General features: G+C 46.9%; 1 protein-coding gene across 1 annotated transcript in view; it reads right to left on the reverse strand.

Moving 5' to 3' along the window:
- CLTC (clathrin heavy chain) overlaps window positions 1–17297 on the reverse strand; it is a 972839-nt gene that overhangs the window by 174136 nt on the left and 781406 nt on the right. The window contains exon 25 of the mRNA XM_086954957.1: window positions 9527–9694. Coding sequence (XP_086811083.1) covers window positions 9527–9694 — 168 coding nt within the window. The remainder of the gene's footprint in view (window positions 1–9526; window positions 9695–17297) is intronic.

A 17297-nucleotide genomic window follows, 5' to 3' on the forward strand; every position in this document is an offset into this window, starting at 1 on the left:
CTTCATGGTAGTAGGTGACTTTTACAGGAGGAATGCCTGAGGTAGATAGTGTCTGGAACCTTTCAGATACTCATATGGAGGTCTAGATGTGACTGGCCATCACCTTCATATTAATTGTCTGGAGGATCAATCTGGCCCATGAAAAATCATTCTTCCTCTAAAAGTCTGAGCCTCCCTTTGAGGCATCATGGGAAAGCCCTCCAAATTAGGCTTTCATGAAAGTAGCGAGAAAGGTTAAAGTGGAGGGGAGACAGGTTGACTACCTGTTGGCATCGATGGATGTGATCTCAGAAGTGTGTCCTGCTGGATCCTTGTCCTCTCAATCTTGTGAGATGCTTTAGAAGATAGAGTAGAAGGTGATCATGATCTAGGCTAGGGCATAACTTCAGATGACCCCACCCGGTCTTTCATCTCGAGTCCAGGGAATAAACTTCTTAGCCTTCATTCCCTTCAGAGCCTTGGGATGAAACTTGACCAGATCCACAAATGCTGACATCACAGTCTAAACCCAGGCACCAGAGGCAGATTTTGTGAGGATCCGCTATAGACATCTGAACCACACAATCTCTGCACAGTTTGAAACCAGATCATTTCAGTTGGGACAGTTTGGTGACAACTGCACCCGAATACAATTAAAAATAAAGAAATATTGTTGCATAACTATTGCCTTTTCCTGAAGAGAGTTAGTCCGGAAAGCGTAATGGCGCATAAAAAAGGGAACTTATGCTGACAGGGTTGCTTTATAGCACCAGTGATGTAACATAGTGCCACATTTAAGGCCGACTTGAAGCTGGCGTCCCTTGCCAGCGCAAGAGAAATATTGGAGAAAAGTTCCTGGACCCAGACTAGCACCTGGGATATTCAAAAGTTGAGTAATCGCAGGTAGATGCCATCAGAATTTTCAGTTTTACATTTTTCTTCTATATTTATATGTGCTTTATTAACCTTTTAGTACTATTTATTATTCTCAACAGTCGTAGACATCCTGAGTAAGCACTGCAGAGCCCCAGTGATCCCTGGACCACAGGTTAGGAACCATGGATCTAGACAGAAACCAGAGCAGATTAACAGTTTCAAATGAACTAGCTTGACTAATCTTTATCCACAGATTTTTCTTAGTTTAAAAAAAAAACTAGTTTTATTGGTGCGTATACGATGATTTGTATATACAAGGAGCAATGATATTGCAACATCATTCTATTGTCACATTTTTAGTACTGTTCATGTCATTATTTATGGCAATCTCGACTAGCAATCATGTTGCATCTCAGTGTCCGTCTCATAAGCCTCTGTAGGTCTGTCAGGCACCCCAAATGTTCTCCCTTTTTTGTGCATATTGTGAGTTCTGCTTGCCAGCACCAGTCTAAATCATTTTCCCATTCCTCCACTGTTGGAATGACGGAAGCCCCCCATTTCTTTGCTACATTCTGTTTCACAACTACTGCTGCTAGCACTAGCCATTGTTTTAGATGTCTCGGCCAGTCTTCCTCTTCTGCAGTCATCAGCAGGTACCATTTGGGTACCATCAGAACTTTCAGGCCCACTACTGCCGCCATTGCCTCGACTATATTCGTCCAATATTTTAGCAGGATTGGGCAATCCCATATAAGATGATAGAAGGATCCTCTGACCCGCATCCCCTGGGGCACAATATGTTTTCACTATGTCCCATTCCGTGTAGCACCGACCTGGGATAGTATACACTATGTAACACTTTCAATTGTATTACTTAGAACCTTGAGCGTATTTTCCACTACTCTCGGGCCTTGGAGCACTTCCACCCATTCCTCGCCTCCAGGGGGCCTACGTCTTTTTCCTAGGCTGTTCTCAGAGTGCCCAGGGGTCCAGAGCATTATCTTTTTGTACAGTAAAGAAATGGATTTCTCCTGTAATTGTTCTGTCAGTATCCTATCTGCCAATAGTGAGGCTTCTTCCAGAGTTTCTTCTTCCCTAATCTATTGCCGTAGGGCATGTCCTAGTTGAGTGTATCTGAGCCACTCATTCCCCAATTCATATTTAGTTTGTAGGGCCGTAAACATGATATACGCCCATCCTCTCCATATGTCTCCCAGGGTCTCCAGTCCCAGTAGCTCCCACCTGGCGAAACCCCCCAATTTGAATATTGCTTTCAGGTGATCGCCCAGCCAGAGGTGCGTCATCTCAGAGTTTGCACTCCCAACCCAGATATTTTGTCGCTGCCTATTTGCTTGGTGTATCGTATTGCCCGTGAACCTTACGCTCCCATGGCCAATCTGTCGACTCTATATGCTGGCCCAGTCCGGTCTTAGAACATCCACCCATTCACAGTCACCAGCTGGGCTGCCCAGTAGTAACCACGGATATCAGGTACCGCTAGACCTACGTCACAGATCCCTCTCTGAAGTTTACCTAAAGCTATTTGCGGGGTTGATCCGCTCCACAGTAGAGCGTGGAGCTCCGAATTTACCTGTTGAAAAAAGGAGGGGGGCACCTTATATGGTGTGTTTTGCAGTGCATATAACAGTCGAGGGAGAGCCATCATTATGAACATCGCTGCTCGGCCATCTATGACTAAGAGCCTGTCTAGCTGTTGGCCCATATTCTTTCGATGGAGCACTTGGGCATCCCTTGTTATGCGGATCCCAAGGTATGTAAAGCCATGTTTTCTTATTAGCACTACACATCTGGATGTCAGAGCGGGTTCCCTCCACACCCCCGACAAGGGGAACAGCTGCAACTTATCCCAATTAATTTGGTAACCTGAGTACTCCCCATATATGCGGAAGACATGCAGAATTCAGTCTACTGATTGTCTCAGTTACCTTGCATATAAAAGGATATCTTCCACATAGAGCGATATGCGGTCTTCCCACTCCTCTCCTATCAGTATCCCCCAGATAAGTGGGTCCTGACGTACTCATGCTGCGACTGGCTCCAGTGCGAACAAAATTGGAGACAGAGGGCATCCCTGTCTAGTTCCTCTCTGTAGGGTGAACACACGAGACACTGTGGCATTAACCTGAACTCTGGCTATTGGTTGTTGATAGAGAAGTTGACCCACCTTATGAATTGGGGCCCATGCATAACTGCCATTCTGGCATCTAGGGACAGAAGGGCTGATTGCTCTCCTGAACATTCATCCGTTATATGGCATATTCCGAACAGCCTTCGGAGATTTAGCTTAGTGCCCCTGTGGGGTATGAACCCAGATTGGTCTGGGTGTAGGAGGATGGTAATCACTCCGGTTAAGCGCATAGAACGGAGCTTGGCTAATACTTTTACCTCATAGTTAAGCAGCGAGCTTGGTCTATATGACCCGCACTCCGTTGGCGGTTTATCTACTTTTGGTATTACCGTTCTAACTGCTGTCCTTTGGTCCAAAGGTAGTATGCTCTCCTGCTGTGCCTGACCAAACATGTTCAACAAATGCTCTGCAGTTTCATTTAGGATACACTTATACATTTCTACTGGCAGGCCTCCCTGCTGCTTTCCGGACTGTAGGGCTCGGGATGCTGATTTTATTTCATCAACCATCAGGTCGCCTTCTAACATCTCTGTCTCTCTCAATGAGTCTTGGCAGAGAGATGTCACGAAAAAGGTTTACAGTCCTCTTCCTTGTGTATTGAGAGGGATGTGTAGATCCTTTCATTATATTTGGTGAATTTCTCAGATACCTTAGCCCCGGTTTCATACTTGCCCCCATCCTCATCCACCAGTCTAGGGATCCAACCTCCGTTCGTCCTTCTCTTGTGTAACCAGGCAAGCAGCTTGTTTGCCATGTCTCCCGCGTCGTAGAGTCTATGCTGCATGGCCAGTGCTTGCGCTCTAGCACGGTCCTCTAATAAATCCTGCAGTTCTTTTTGGCGCAACCTTAAGCACTGCCTATCTTTAATTGCTTGGGGGGTCATTTCCTGCTGCTCAAGCTATTAAGCTTAATGTGTCTTTTTAAAGGGCAAGACAAAGACATTACACATACATTTCGCTACCCGTTGCTCTACTTCGAGGGATCCCCAAGCCAACCTCCCTGTCTTGCGGTATTAGTCCCCGGGGGTCCCCCTTTCAGCCACATCTAGCTCTGCTGACACAATGTTGTTCATGTCACCTCCCAGAACCAATCTGCCTTCTGGCAGGTGCAGCAACAGGTGACCCAATGCCTCAAGAGTAGCAGTCTGTAGTCTCTGGGGCGGGAGGGGTGCGGGGGCAGCGGGAGGACACTGAACACAAGTTGAGTCTTTTTCCCTCCCATGTACCGCTTACAACTACATATCGCCCCAGAGTGTCCATCCACACCCTACCTTGGATAAAAGGGAATGCCCTTCTAGTCAGAACTGCTACTCCTCTGGATCTGGAGGTGTACTCTGCGTGTGCAATCAAAGTGTAGCCATATCTATCTAGTGCTTTGCAGTAGTTGCCTTTAAGGTGTATTTCCTGCGGAAGACCCACATCTTGTGTGTGCCTTTTAATATATTGCAAAACTGTTGACCTCTTTATTTTACCAGTGACCATTAACGTTCCAGGACCATACCCTCACCGAGGTCGGTGTACGCCTATGGTCAGCAATCTATGAATTGACTCTAGACCAATGCCCCTTCCTTATATTGGGTATAATCCCAGTAGCAGACTTTTGTTCACTCCCTTTTTATATAACTATAGTACCACACCTAACTAAGAACTTGCCCCTCACCTTCCCCCGACTTCACCCCACCCTGCTTTTAAGGTTGTGGAAGGAAAAGGCTACTTACCAGTATGCATCTGTTCTTGGCATGTAGAGCTGCAGAGTTGCACACTATGTATAGATTGCCACCTAGTGTTGGGCTCGGATGTTTGCAGTTTGTTTTGTAGAAAAGTCTTTGGAAGTCACAGGATAGGCGACTCCTCCTTTGGATGATACTGCGCATGGTCATCGGCTCCATCCCCAGATTGTTTTTCGCCATTATGGAAGTGATGGAGCAGTATAAGAGATAGTGATGTCCATGTGATATGTATCTAAATAAGATAATACTGGAACAGACAAAGGTAGCCGGGGAGGCGGGTGGCCGTGTGCAACTCTGCAGCTCCAGATGCCAAGAACAGATGCATACTGCTAAGTAGCATTTTCCGTTCGAGGCATATGAGCTGCAGATTGCACACTATGCATAGATTACATAGCAGTTCCCACACCAAGAGGCGACCACCTGTATCTGTTGCAGTAGTTTTAAACTGAGTTTTTAGTACAGCCTGGCCCACAGTGGCTTGTTGTTTAGTTTGCACATCTACACAGTAATGCTATGTGAATGTGTGTGGTGTAGACCATGTGGCTGCTTTGCATATGTCATCTAGGGGAATGTTCCCTAAGAATGCCATGGAAGGAGGAGCCAAGCTCGCGGCCATGATGGCCGCGTTGTAGCCCGGCTCCGTCGACCTACTCGCCTGTCTTATTAATCCTGTGCCTTATCCTGCCCCGAGAAGAGGTATTCGTGGACGTATGGAAATATGACAAATTGCTGAATCTCACCATCTGCTCCGGATGCTCCTGGGTGCTGCGGCTCCTGAGCTGTGCCCTTGTTCGCTTCGGAGCCCGTGAGGGGCGGACCCAGACTCGCCTGCGGCTCCCCGGCTGGAGCGAAGTTCCTGCGCCGGCCCTGGTGGAGGAGAGGAGTCGACCGAAGAGGCCACTGTGCGATTGGACCGGTGACTACTGACCGGGCCCGGCTGGGTGGTCCCGGGGCCTGGTGGGACCTGGTGGCGGGGTGCCGCATCCCACGGACGGGGGTTGACCGCATGGGAGACGGGTCTCCCCTTTGTCTTCCAGCCGGCCATCTTGAAGCCCTCCGCCCGGACTCGGTGGTCGGCGCCCATGGGCCGGAGGCGCCGACTACCTCCACTGCTTTGGTGGCCCGCCTCCCTGCATCGCTGGTGCCGTTGATGGTCCCGGGCTGGCTCTCGTTGAACCCCGCTGGCCACTCGATCGGGCCGGTGTGTACAGTGGCCCCGCCGGGCTGACAAGATGGCGGCCGACGCCCTGTATCCTAGACCCGTTGTTGACGGGGACACTGGCCAGCCGCACGGCACGTTTGCTGAATATTGTAGGGGTGATCCTACAATTGGCGATGTCCTCGCTGCCTTGAGTTCCTGGCGTGAGTCCATGCTGTTTCGAACCGCCAGGCCGGAAGACATCTTTCTTGACGGGCTCGCTGAGCCGCCTCCCATGTGTGCGGACCAACCGCTGACCTGTGCTGCGCGGATCTTCCCGGAGGTTGGTGAGACTCCGGCTGTTGCCTGTCTGGAGGTCTGGGCGCCCGTTACTCTGCCTTGCCGAGAGCGATTCCAAGGAGTTGAAATGATGGAGGGACTCCGATCGGGGTCTGTCCGGGCTTGCCTTGCTTGGACTTCCAGCGTTCGTTTGCTTTGCCCCGCTGAACCGGGACCTGGTGTCTGTCCTAGCGGAGTGAGTGCCCCTACTTGGCCGACGGGGCGTTGCTCGTGGTACCTGCTGTTGCTGCTGCTTTTTCTTGCTGGACCGATTCGGGGCCACCGTGACTGGTGCAGTGTGTTTCGGCCTGGAGTTCTTGCCTTTTTCTCCTGGCCCGTCCGCTTCTGGTTTAATATGCACTCCGTGTCCATGGTCTTGGACAGACAGGGACAGGGTTGAGTTGCTTTACAGTGGTGGACTGCTACTTCGTGTATGGATACATGGCGTACTTTTGATGGCCCAAGCATGGTCGCTTCCTCATCATGTTACTGTATTTGGCTTTGTAGCGACTTTCTCTTCTCGTGGGTTCCGAATGTGCACAGGTGGGTGGTGGGAGCAGATCGTTTTGACTGCATGTCTCCTCTCCCATTAGTTCTTAGTTCCTTTTTCTCTTTTTCCCTTTCTTCCTTTTTCTTTTCCTTTTCTCTTCTCTGAGTCTATATTTCGGGACTCGGTTTTGGGCGACAGGCACACTGCTGGGGGGGGGGGGGGGGGGGGGGGGGTAGCCTCTGCATGCGTGCTGGGTGGGGGGGTGGGTTTTTTGTTTCGTCTTGGTTCTATGGGCCTTATTTCTCTCTTCTCTTTATTGACTCTCCTTGCCCTTTCCTTTTTCTTTTGGGTCAGTCTGGTGGTTAGGTGTAGCGCTGCTTATTGTTTCGGCAGCTGGTCTCTTCATTACCTCCCGTCAGGATGTTCTACGCTCAAGGGGCGGGTATTGGCCAGTGTGTATTGTAATGTTTGCACTCCTCCTCAAGTTCTTCTGATGATCTCCTAATTGTTGCCTTGTTTGTTGCTGACTCGCTGGGATCATTGCCCGCCATGTGCTCTCGTTGAAGTGACTGCGACTGATCCTTCTTATCTATAACTTTAAAATTAACCTCACTTATCCTGTATTCAGTGGTCCCGTTATTTCTCTAGTATGTGATGTATCGGATAATTGCTGCTCCCCACCTCGGGACCGCTGAACTGTTTTGATTCTGCCTTATGTGCTACTATTTGATTTCGCTGCCGGCCTGTATGGTTGTGGGCCCGTACCTGTAAGCTTTTGTTGCACAATAAAGGTTTCCAAAAATAAAAAAAATAAAAAAAAGAATGCCATGGAAGCCCCTATTTTCCTGGTAGAATGAGCTTTTGGTGGGATTGTTAATGTGCGCTTGGCTTTTTGATAACCTATTTGTATACATTTAACAATCCACCTAGCGATCCCTGACTTTGAAATGGGATTGCCTTTATGTGGCGGTGAGAAAGACACAAAAAGTGGTTTCGTTTCACGAAAAGTTTGTGTCCTTTCAATGTAGTACAATAATGCTCTCTTGACATCTAAAGTGTGTAGAGCTCTTTCTGCCACTGTTTGAGGCTGCGAGAAAAATACGGGCAGCTCAACAGATTGATTTAGATGAAAATGAGAAATGACTTTTGGATTAGTACGAAGAACCACTTTGTTATGATGCATTTGCAGAAAGGGTTCCTGAATGGTAAATGCTTGTAGTTCACTAACCCTTCTGAGAGACGTAATGGCTACTAGGAAAGCTACCTTCCGGGTTAGAAATTGCAATTTTCATTTATGTAATGGTTCGAAGGGAGGTCCCATTAACCTTGTGAGAACCACATTCAGATTCCACACTGGTGCGGGTGGTGTTCTGGGAGGAATAATTCTTTTGAGTCCTTCCATGAAAGCTTTAATAGCTGGCACTCTAAAAAGAGATAGAGGTGGTCTATTTTGCAAGTATGCTGCAATGGCTGCAAGGTGTAACCTGATAGACGTGTAGGCTAAGTTACACTTTTAAAGGTGCAATAAATATCCAATGATGTGTTGAATAGACATATCTAAAGGATTCATTTGGTTGTTTTGGCAGTATATGACAAACCTTTTCCACTGAGCAGCGTAACATGCTCTAGTGGTGGGGCTTCTAGCTTCTTTGATAACGTTCATACATTCTGGGAGAAGGTTGGGGTAACCAAACTATGACCTCAGGAGCTAGAACGCTAGGTTGAGCTGAGCTGGGTCCAGGTGTCTGATCTCTCCATGGTTCTGTGTTATTAGGCGTGGAGATAGGTTTAGTTTTTGGTGTGGTACTACAGACATCTGCAACATCGTGGTGTACCACAGTTGTCTGGCCAAGTTGGAGCGATTAGGATGAGCGTTAGGGAATGTTGCTGTAGTTTGCGTACCACTAATAGAAGTAGTGAGAGAGGAGGAAAAACGTACACAAATAGTTTTGACCAGTTCATCCATATCGCATTGCCTTTGGACAATGGTTGTGGGTATCTGGCTGCAAAGTTTGGGCATTTTGTGTTTTCGTGGGTGGCAAAGAGGTCTATTTGAGGTTGTCCCCACATTTGAAAGAACGGATGAAGAACTTGTGGATGAAGTTCCCATTTGTGGATTTGCTGAGTTTGTCGAATTAGTAGATCTGCCATGGTGTTTTGTACTCCTGGGACGTGTTGGGCTAATAGGAAGATCTTTAGTGGTATAGCCCATCTCCATATCTGCTGTGCTAACAGAGCTGCAGAGAGTGTGTCCCTCCTTGTTTGTTAATGTAGTACATAGCGGTCATATTGTCTGTGCGGACTAGGACAGCTTTGCCTGACACTTGAGTTTGAAAAGCTTTTAGGGCTAGAAACACAGCTAGTAACTCTAGGTGGTTGATGTGGAGTAGGTTTTGTTGCGTTGTCCACCTGCCTTGCATGGTGTGATGCAGGAGGTGAGCTCCCCCAGTCGGGGCACGAGGAGCATGTCCCCCTGTCTTGTACTGCTCCCCGGGTGATTAAATGTCCTCCAGGGATTTTGACTGATGTTCTTCATTTTTTAACAGGAAGAGTTTTGTTGGGCAAGGGTTTTGTAAGGTACTGGGACCTCAGAAGAGAGTAGGCACAACAGAGATCGATAAATGGCCAATGCCAGTACTTAGGAGAAATAAATGAGAAAGAATGGAGAGAAATTCATTGGAGGAAGCAATTACATTAGGCATTGGTAAAAACAATACAATGAAAAAAGATTCCAAGTAGAACCAGCATCCCTAAATGCAAAATACTTTCACTTGTTCAGGTATGGAAGCACTTCGGAGGAAACAACAAAAAACCATAAGAGCTCACCTTGGGAATATTCACTCTAGACCAAAACAGCTCCAAGTGTTCCCTCATTTTCTGTGGTTTGAATTTTGAATACAGGATAGCCAATTCTGTAAACATTCCCATATGGGCACGTTCAAGTCCTAGGGCTGCTTCCAACATCGTTATCAGCTCCTCAAAGTAACCCCGATCCTAAAAGAAAAAGGAAATGTATGTAAAAATGTTTGTGGCAAAACCTTACACAGTAGAACACATTACACCAACATGTCATTAACAAACATTTCAAAACAAACCTTTAACGATTGAACAATTTAAGCGAGATATATAAAATGTTATTTTCAGGCATCAGTATTTTTTATAAATCCTCATGCTGGACGGGTCCTGCTGCCCCTGCAACAGGGTACACTGTGGTTCTGGGACATTTGCTTTATATCAGCACTTACTGGTATTACACCCTGCAAATCCTTTTCTTTTCGAGTTGTAAAATAGGTTTTTCTTTGCAGGGGGTACTTGGACCTCTAATTTGATGCATATTTTAATTTGCTTTTCTTTATTTAGGATACATTTTCCTTTTAATATTCCAAGGGATATCTGGCATGAGTTTTATTAGTTTTTTTTTTCTATTTTAACAATATCTGCTGCAGTATTTCTTTCTGTAGCCACTCTTTCTTTACCTGTTCTGCTTCGAGGCAGATGTAGAAAGTATCTCCTCTCTGTGTCCATGCAGCAGTGTCAGCTGGCTAGAGCCACATAAGGGGAAAAACTGCACATGAGCGCATAAGCCAATCCCATGTGTACCCTGAGCTTAGTTACACTATCATTAAGCAGGAGAACTACTAATCTTACCTTACTTCCTATTGAGTTGAAACTGTTCACTGCACAATAAAACCAGAAACCTTATTCCACTAGGTAACCCTTAGCAAAGTCTAACCCAGTTTTGTTATTGCTCCTCACTTAAATCCTCATGAAATTACCTTATTCTGACGCTTTGTTGAACAGTAGCTCTGCAGTGGAAATCAGTACTTACAATTTATTCCTTAGAGGTTTTGAAATGTTTGCCATTATGAAATCCTAGTGTCTGATGACTGAAGATCTGGTATTGCCTATAAATAAGTTGTTAAAACTAGAAAAAGGATAGCAAAAGTGGGCAGAATGAGGAGGAAATCAAGCTTAGTTTTCATGAATATATCCTAATTAACCTAATGTCAACAATATAAAAGGTAAAACATCTATATCTATACTACTATTATAAAGAAAGAACAGAAACCTTTTGGCAAAGTAAACTCGGGAACCACAGCGCCAATCCACACACCCAATACATTGTTGTAATCCTCAGGGTGTGTAGATGGACATAGGCTGCATAAAATGAAATAAAAACGTAAATTAAAAAATTTAACTTTAAAAGCAAAGTAGTCCCCTAAAAGTAGCGCCGGCCGCGACGTAGCAAGCAGTATCATGATAAATTTAAGTACCATTAGTGGATGGTGGGCATCATTAATATAAATTTGCAGATAATGAGTTCTGAGTGAAAACACAGAAATACAAATATCTACATATATAAACATGCAAACATCATCTACATTGAGATAAGCATTTATACGTAAAACTCTAAATAGGCCAAATTGAGAGAACTATTAAGCAGTCACATACCAACGTTAGCAAACATTTAACCCTTTTGAACATAAAGTAAAAACACACCTACTTAAAGAGGCTTACCTTATTGGAATAGATGGTGCCATACCGCTTGGCCCACAGCTGTATCACTACGCTGTGTCGATTCTGCAGTAATAATTCTGTAGTAATGCTGCGTGAACGTGTGGGTGCACAGCACGGCATATTTTCTCCAGTGGAATTACTGCAAACAGAGCTGCTGAAGTTGACACTGCTCTTGTCAATTAGGCTTTAGCTTTCTTCATCAAAGGTTTGCCCGCTCTGATATGGCAAAATTGAACAGTTGCCGAGATGTATCTTGCAAAGGGCGGCTTTGTCAGAGCTGAGCCTCGACGTTTTGTCCATAGGCTACAAGTAACTGCCTAGTCTTGCAAATGTTCTTAGTTCTTTGCAAGTAAAATTTGAGTCACTGTTAAATGTCGAAAGTGTAAAGAGCCTGTTCAGCCGGTGTAGCTGGGTTAAGGAAAAAAGTGGAATGAACTTCAGGTTTGTTCTAAGAAGAGCAAAATCATCTGTGAAGCCATGCAAATATTCCAGAGCGGTAAAAGCCTGTATCTCACTGACTCTTCTGGTACATGTGAGTGCAAGGAGAAGAGCAACTTTCCACATGAGAAACTTTAATTCAGCCCTATGACTAGGCTTAAAAGGCTGCTATATTAGCTGTGAACTTCTCCCCGGAATGGCATTAATATGCCACTCCAGGGGAGAAGTTCGCACTGGAGGGAAGGCACTGAAGAGTTCTTTCATGAATTGTTTTATGAGCCTTTTGGAACAGACAGATCACACCTGTGAAGTGTGTCTGTACCTTGAGATTGCAGCAAAGTGGACTTGTACCGATGCATATAATAGGCCTGACTTGACCAGGGTGAGAAGATAAGGTAACATCTCCTTAAGAGAAGTGTGGAACAGGTGTAAGTTGTTTGCTGACACCAATGACACAATCTCCTACACTTGTATGTCTTGTTAATGCATTCTGCTCTGGACTTGGAGAGAATACCCCTGCATTCCTTCTTGATTTCCAAATTCCAAAATTTGTAGAATTCATGAGCCATGCGTGCAAGTGCAGAGATACTAGCTTCGGATAGCATATATAACCATTGTTCTGTGTCGGGAGAGATGGCGTTTGTAGAAGGTTAATGGGCTTAGTCTCCAAAAGGAGGAGAAGCTCCGAAAACAAGTGCTGCCTGGGTCATTTTGGAGCTATCAACAGGAGACTTAAGTGCTCAATCCGTGTTGGTGAGGACTCTGGGAATCAGTGGGATGGAGGTGTGTGTGTGTGTGTGGGGGGGAGAAGGGAGGACGAATGCGCATAGATCCCAGACCAGAAAGGGCACTACCCCACGACCCTGGGTCGAGGAAATCGACTCTCAAAGAACCGGCATTTGTTTCCATCAACAAGCGATCCAGCGCTGGTTTCTCCCACAATGAGAATATCCGGTTCACCTGCTGTTTTTACTGTCTTTAGTCCTGCCTAGGGCGTCCGCACGTGTGTTGTGGACTCCGTCCAGATGCTCGGCCTTTAAGGATATTTCATGAGCTGTGAGCCAATGCCAAAGCTCCTGGGCCCTCTGAGGTAGTGCGAGAGATCGGGTTCCTCTCAGTAGGTTGATATATTACAAGCTGGTTGTATTGTCGGTAAGGACCAGCACGGAGGAAAGCGTGCATGTTGTACAAAATGGTTTTGAGCTCCAATATGTAGACTTTTGAATGTCAACCACCATTCCTGGATCTGAAGGTTTTGCAGGTGGCCTCCCCAGCCCTCCATGGAGGCGTCCGTAGGGACTATGAAATTCGGCACTAGCGATAGAAACGTGAGGCCTTGAGAGAGAGGTAGGATGTGAGACCACCATGTCAGTATGGCTAGCATCCTAGGAGTATTGGACTGGATTCTGACTGGATACACTGGAGCTGTAATTCCTCTTAACGGTCTCATCTTGAGGCATGCCAAGGGAAAAACGTTTACTGCTGAGGATCTCATGCCTAAAAGCGTCTTGAACAGTCTCACAGAAACACACTGGATTCCTGCAGTGTTTGAGCAAAGCAGTGGAGAAGTGTGGCTCAATGGTTAGAGCGGCAGACCCTGATGCAGAGGTCTGGCCCGGGACCAGGGTTCAATTCCCCGCCTCGGCAGGTCTTGGGCTCAAAATTCCACAGACCTGATAATTCTCGCCTCGGTGCCTATTCCAATCATTGAGTCCCACTCTGCAACTCTGGGCAATAGCTTGCTTAATCTCCACAACGGCCCCCACAACGCTAAAGATGCCTGGCCTCCACCTTGGGGGTGCCCCCCAGGAGTGGACGCCTCACAGGGAAATCCAGGATGGGTTCCACAGCGGTATTCGTACAAGCGCCTTGAGACCCTTGCGGGTGGAGTAGTGCGCTATACAAGTATCAATTTACATTTTTTTACATTTACACACCAGCCTTGTTTGTCTGTCTTAGGGGAGGAAGGCTTTATTCTGTATGGTGTCAAGATCAGCTCAGAGAAATGCCATGGTCTGATTGGGAGCTGTGGAGGACTTTCGCCAACTGACCCAGCTTGAGAAACGTGAGAGACAGGCTTTTGTTGACTTCACAGCTTGTCCAGGTCTTGAGGCTTTTAGCAGCCAGTTATATAGGAAAGGGAATACTTGATTACCTTGCTTCCTGAGTGCAGCTGCTGCTACTGGGGCCATGCACTTGGTGAATATCTGAGTTGCCGATTTGAGACCGAAGGGAAGGACCTTGAATTGGTAATGGGTACCAAAAACATGTTTGGGGTGGATGGGGAAAGAAAGAACGCAGCAGAGAGTTATCATCTGAAAGGATTGCTTACAGAGGAATTTGTTGAGCTTCCTGAGATCCATGATCGTTCTCCACTCCCCTGATTTCTTGTGGATGAGGGGTCAAAACGGGGGTAGAATTCTTTTCCATTCGGAGCTCCTGGGACCTTCTCTATTGCTCCCTTGGAGAGCACGAAGAGAGCTTCCGTCCACAATAAGTGAAGATAAGGGGCAGGGTCACCTTTTGGCAGAGTAGTTGGTGGTCTTTCTGTAAACTACAGGGTATGGCCATAGGTGACAAGGTCCAATGCCCATCTGTCTGAGGTGATGGTTTACCAATGAGGGAGATAATGGGATATTTTCATACCCACCTAGTGAGAGGGGGTAGAAGCTGGTACCTGGAGAAGGTTACTCTTTGCAACCAATGTCACAGCTCTGAAGAGGTGATTGTGAGAAGTTGGCCTGGTGTATGATGTCCCCTATTCTAGTGGGCACCCTGTACCAGTCCAAACAACCCTTATGGTGATGGTTGTTAAGTCAACCTTATAGACCAGCTATCCTAGTGGTAGCATCGACAAAGCAGTCTTAGGCTAAAACTTCAGAGAGCATGTGAAGCCAGCTGTTTTACCAATAATAATCCCTTGAATATCAAATGAAAGGACACCACACAAGGTATATATCAAATATATATGTATTTATTACTAACACAACCCCTCTGCACTCTTTATGAGGTCAGAGTTCGAGATACGTTACAAGTTACTCATTAAGCATACTATAAGTTGCACAAATCCAATTCTGCCCCAGGGGCCTCACAAACCATATACTAAGTAAGTGGTATAAGAACCACTTCAGGAAAGGTGAATAGGCCTAGGGAATTGCTGGGGCTACACTGGACAACCAAGGGAATGGAAGTAGGAGGCCCACAGGAGGCGTGTGCAGTGTCTAAACACACATGCGAGTTACCATAGAGTTAGAATGGGAACGTAAAAGTTACAAAGTAGTAGATTACGGACACTTCCGGATGGACTACGGTAGAACCCAGTTAAACTAGGACACTTGGATAGTTAATACCCACGGGAGCACCGGAGTAATCGAGTTACCTCACCCAGGGAAGCCGGGTGCATAGGTGTTCTTTCGTATCGGGTTTCGTCGCTGTTTCCTATGGAAAGCTGCAAGAAAGTGCTGCAGGTGACCAGGAGAAAAGTGTCCTGGTGGATCCAAGGGTGGATCGGAGTCGAGAAGAACCTAAAAGCAGAGGGGACAGAGTCTGGCTCACTAGCCTGTGACCAGGAAGGAACCCGGAAGAAACCAGGCGATGTCGAGATGCAATCAGGTGAAGAGGTGAAGCTTGTCTCTGCAGCCACGAGGACCAGGAGGCGTCGACGACTACCAGGAGCTGGATTTGAGCTGTCCCACGAAGGAGCTAGTTGACTGCGGTGTCTGTATCCGGATTGGACCCAACAAGCCATTGCAAACGCAATCCACGCAGGATGGGAAGAAATGCTTCAGTTCAGACCAGGAAGGTCTGGGGAGCTTCTACTTCGCAGGGAAACTGGAGCAAGCCCGGAGCAACCAGGCAAGCGGTGTAGTTTCACAAAGAAGTCTTTGGAGGACTAACTAGCCAACGGGCTAGCAACCGGGAAGACGCGTCGAGCTGAAATGCAGGCGCAGGCCCCACGCGGAACCCGTGGGGTGTGGAGGGCTGAGCTTCGGTGCAAATGCTGCTCGGGTTTGGGGCTTCTCAAACCCCAATGCACAACTTCGAGGGTACCTCAGAAGCTGCACAGGTAGCAAAAAGCAGGTAGTCCAGGATGTCCAGTCCCACGTCTCTCGTGTCCGCCACAGGTCTCAGCTTTGCTGTGGATCGGAGTCGGAGAAGTCTGGAAGTCCAGTTCCTGAGTCGCTGAGTCTTTGGGTTCCGGCAGGAGCGTCGACAAAGCAAACCGGCAAGTTACTGGTGGTGCCTGTTTGCACAGTGTGGTCACTCCTTGACCACAAAGGAGATGTCTTCAGTCTTCTAATCGATATGGAACGTCGAAGGTCCAAGAGTTTCGTTTCAGAGTTTCTTTCCAGGATAATCTAATGTCTCTAGACACAGTTCCTATCTTTATACTAAACTAAGGGGCTTGGTTACCTGCTAGGTCCCTCCTATGGGTGGAACCTGGGAAGGGGGTGGTTACACCCCTTTGTCTTTGTCCAGTTTCGCGCCAGAGCTAGGGCTGGAGTGCCCCAGCAACTGGTTTGAACCGGGCTATGCATGGAGCACTTTGTGTGCCCCAGGCAGTGTCTGGAAAAGCATATTTCCATTGAACCCACCATGCCCCAATCTACTACAGGCTGTCTGGGGAGGTTCTAGCACCTCCCTCGGCAGGAAACCTATTGTCCAGGCCTCCCTTGCCGGAGTTTCGTCCAGCTGCAGGAGGACAGACTTGTGTCTGGCAGCAGCATCCATTTTGTGATGCTGAGGCTCTGTTTAACTTTAACCAGGTAAAGCAGTAACTACATGTCTTCTCCCTCTAGAAGGGTGGAATGCTACCCCCACCACCACAAATGGCGGGGTCGGGGGTAGTATTCCAAAGTGTTTGACACCTTACACAACATGTTTTGATAAAGCCAATCCAAAGTTAGCATTAACCACGAGGATTATAATGCACTTAAGAGTATATGGTATGGCTATATCATAGAACAGCTATAAGGACATGGTTCTGAAAGCTGCAGACGGGCTCAGCTCATGCTAAAGCACCATCTCACATAAAACCAAGCACTCTGCCTTCAGGATTGTCAAGGCCTGCCATAGGAGTGACTTATAGGTATATATGTGTCTATATGTAAGGGTAGATATAGGAATACTATATCTAAGCAAGGGGTGATTACACCACCTTGTACAAGCTGAATGATCAGCCTGTGGTTTCAGTTTGGATGGCCAGCCAGGGGTGGCATAATTCATGCTGCAGCCCCTGGTAGGCCTTGGATGCACCTATGCCCTGGGTACCTATCGTACACTATACAGGGGCTCACAAAGGTGACCCAATTCCCAATTAGGTATGTACCTAAAGTACATGGTATCAATTTAGAGAGAACAGCTGGGCTGTGGGTCTGATTAGCAAGCCCATAGCCACACTAAAGTCGAAAAACCAGAGTATCACAGCAAAAAGTGGGAGTGACCATAGGAAGCAGACCATATATGAAGGGAAACCACGCCCATGCGCTCCTCTAAAACACACCTTGCAGTAGTGGAGAGTGCCAAGAGATTTAGCAGTATCAGTGTCCGTCTTAATGGCAAGGAAAGCATCATCTATGTGCTTGCAAATAGCATGTCCCCTTCGCAAGCCATGTTCAATATTTTGGACTGAACCTAATGT

The sequence above is a fragment of the Lissotriton vulgaris genome, chromosome 2_1 (assembly GCF_964263255.1).
Source record: "Lissotriton vulgaris chromosome 2_1, aLisVul1.2, whole genome shotgun sequence".
NCBI classification, from domain to species: domain Eukaryota; kingdom Metazoa; phylum Chordata; class Amphibia; order Caudata; family Salamandridae; genus Lissotriton; species Lissotriton vulgaris.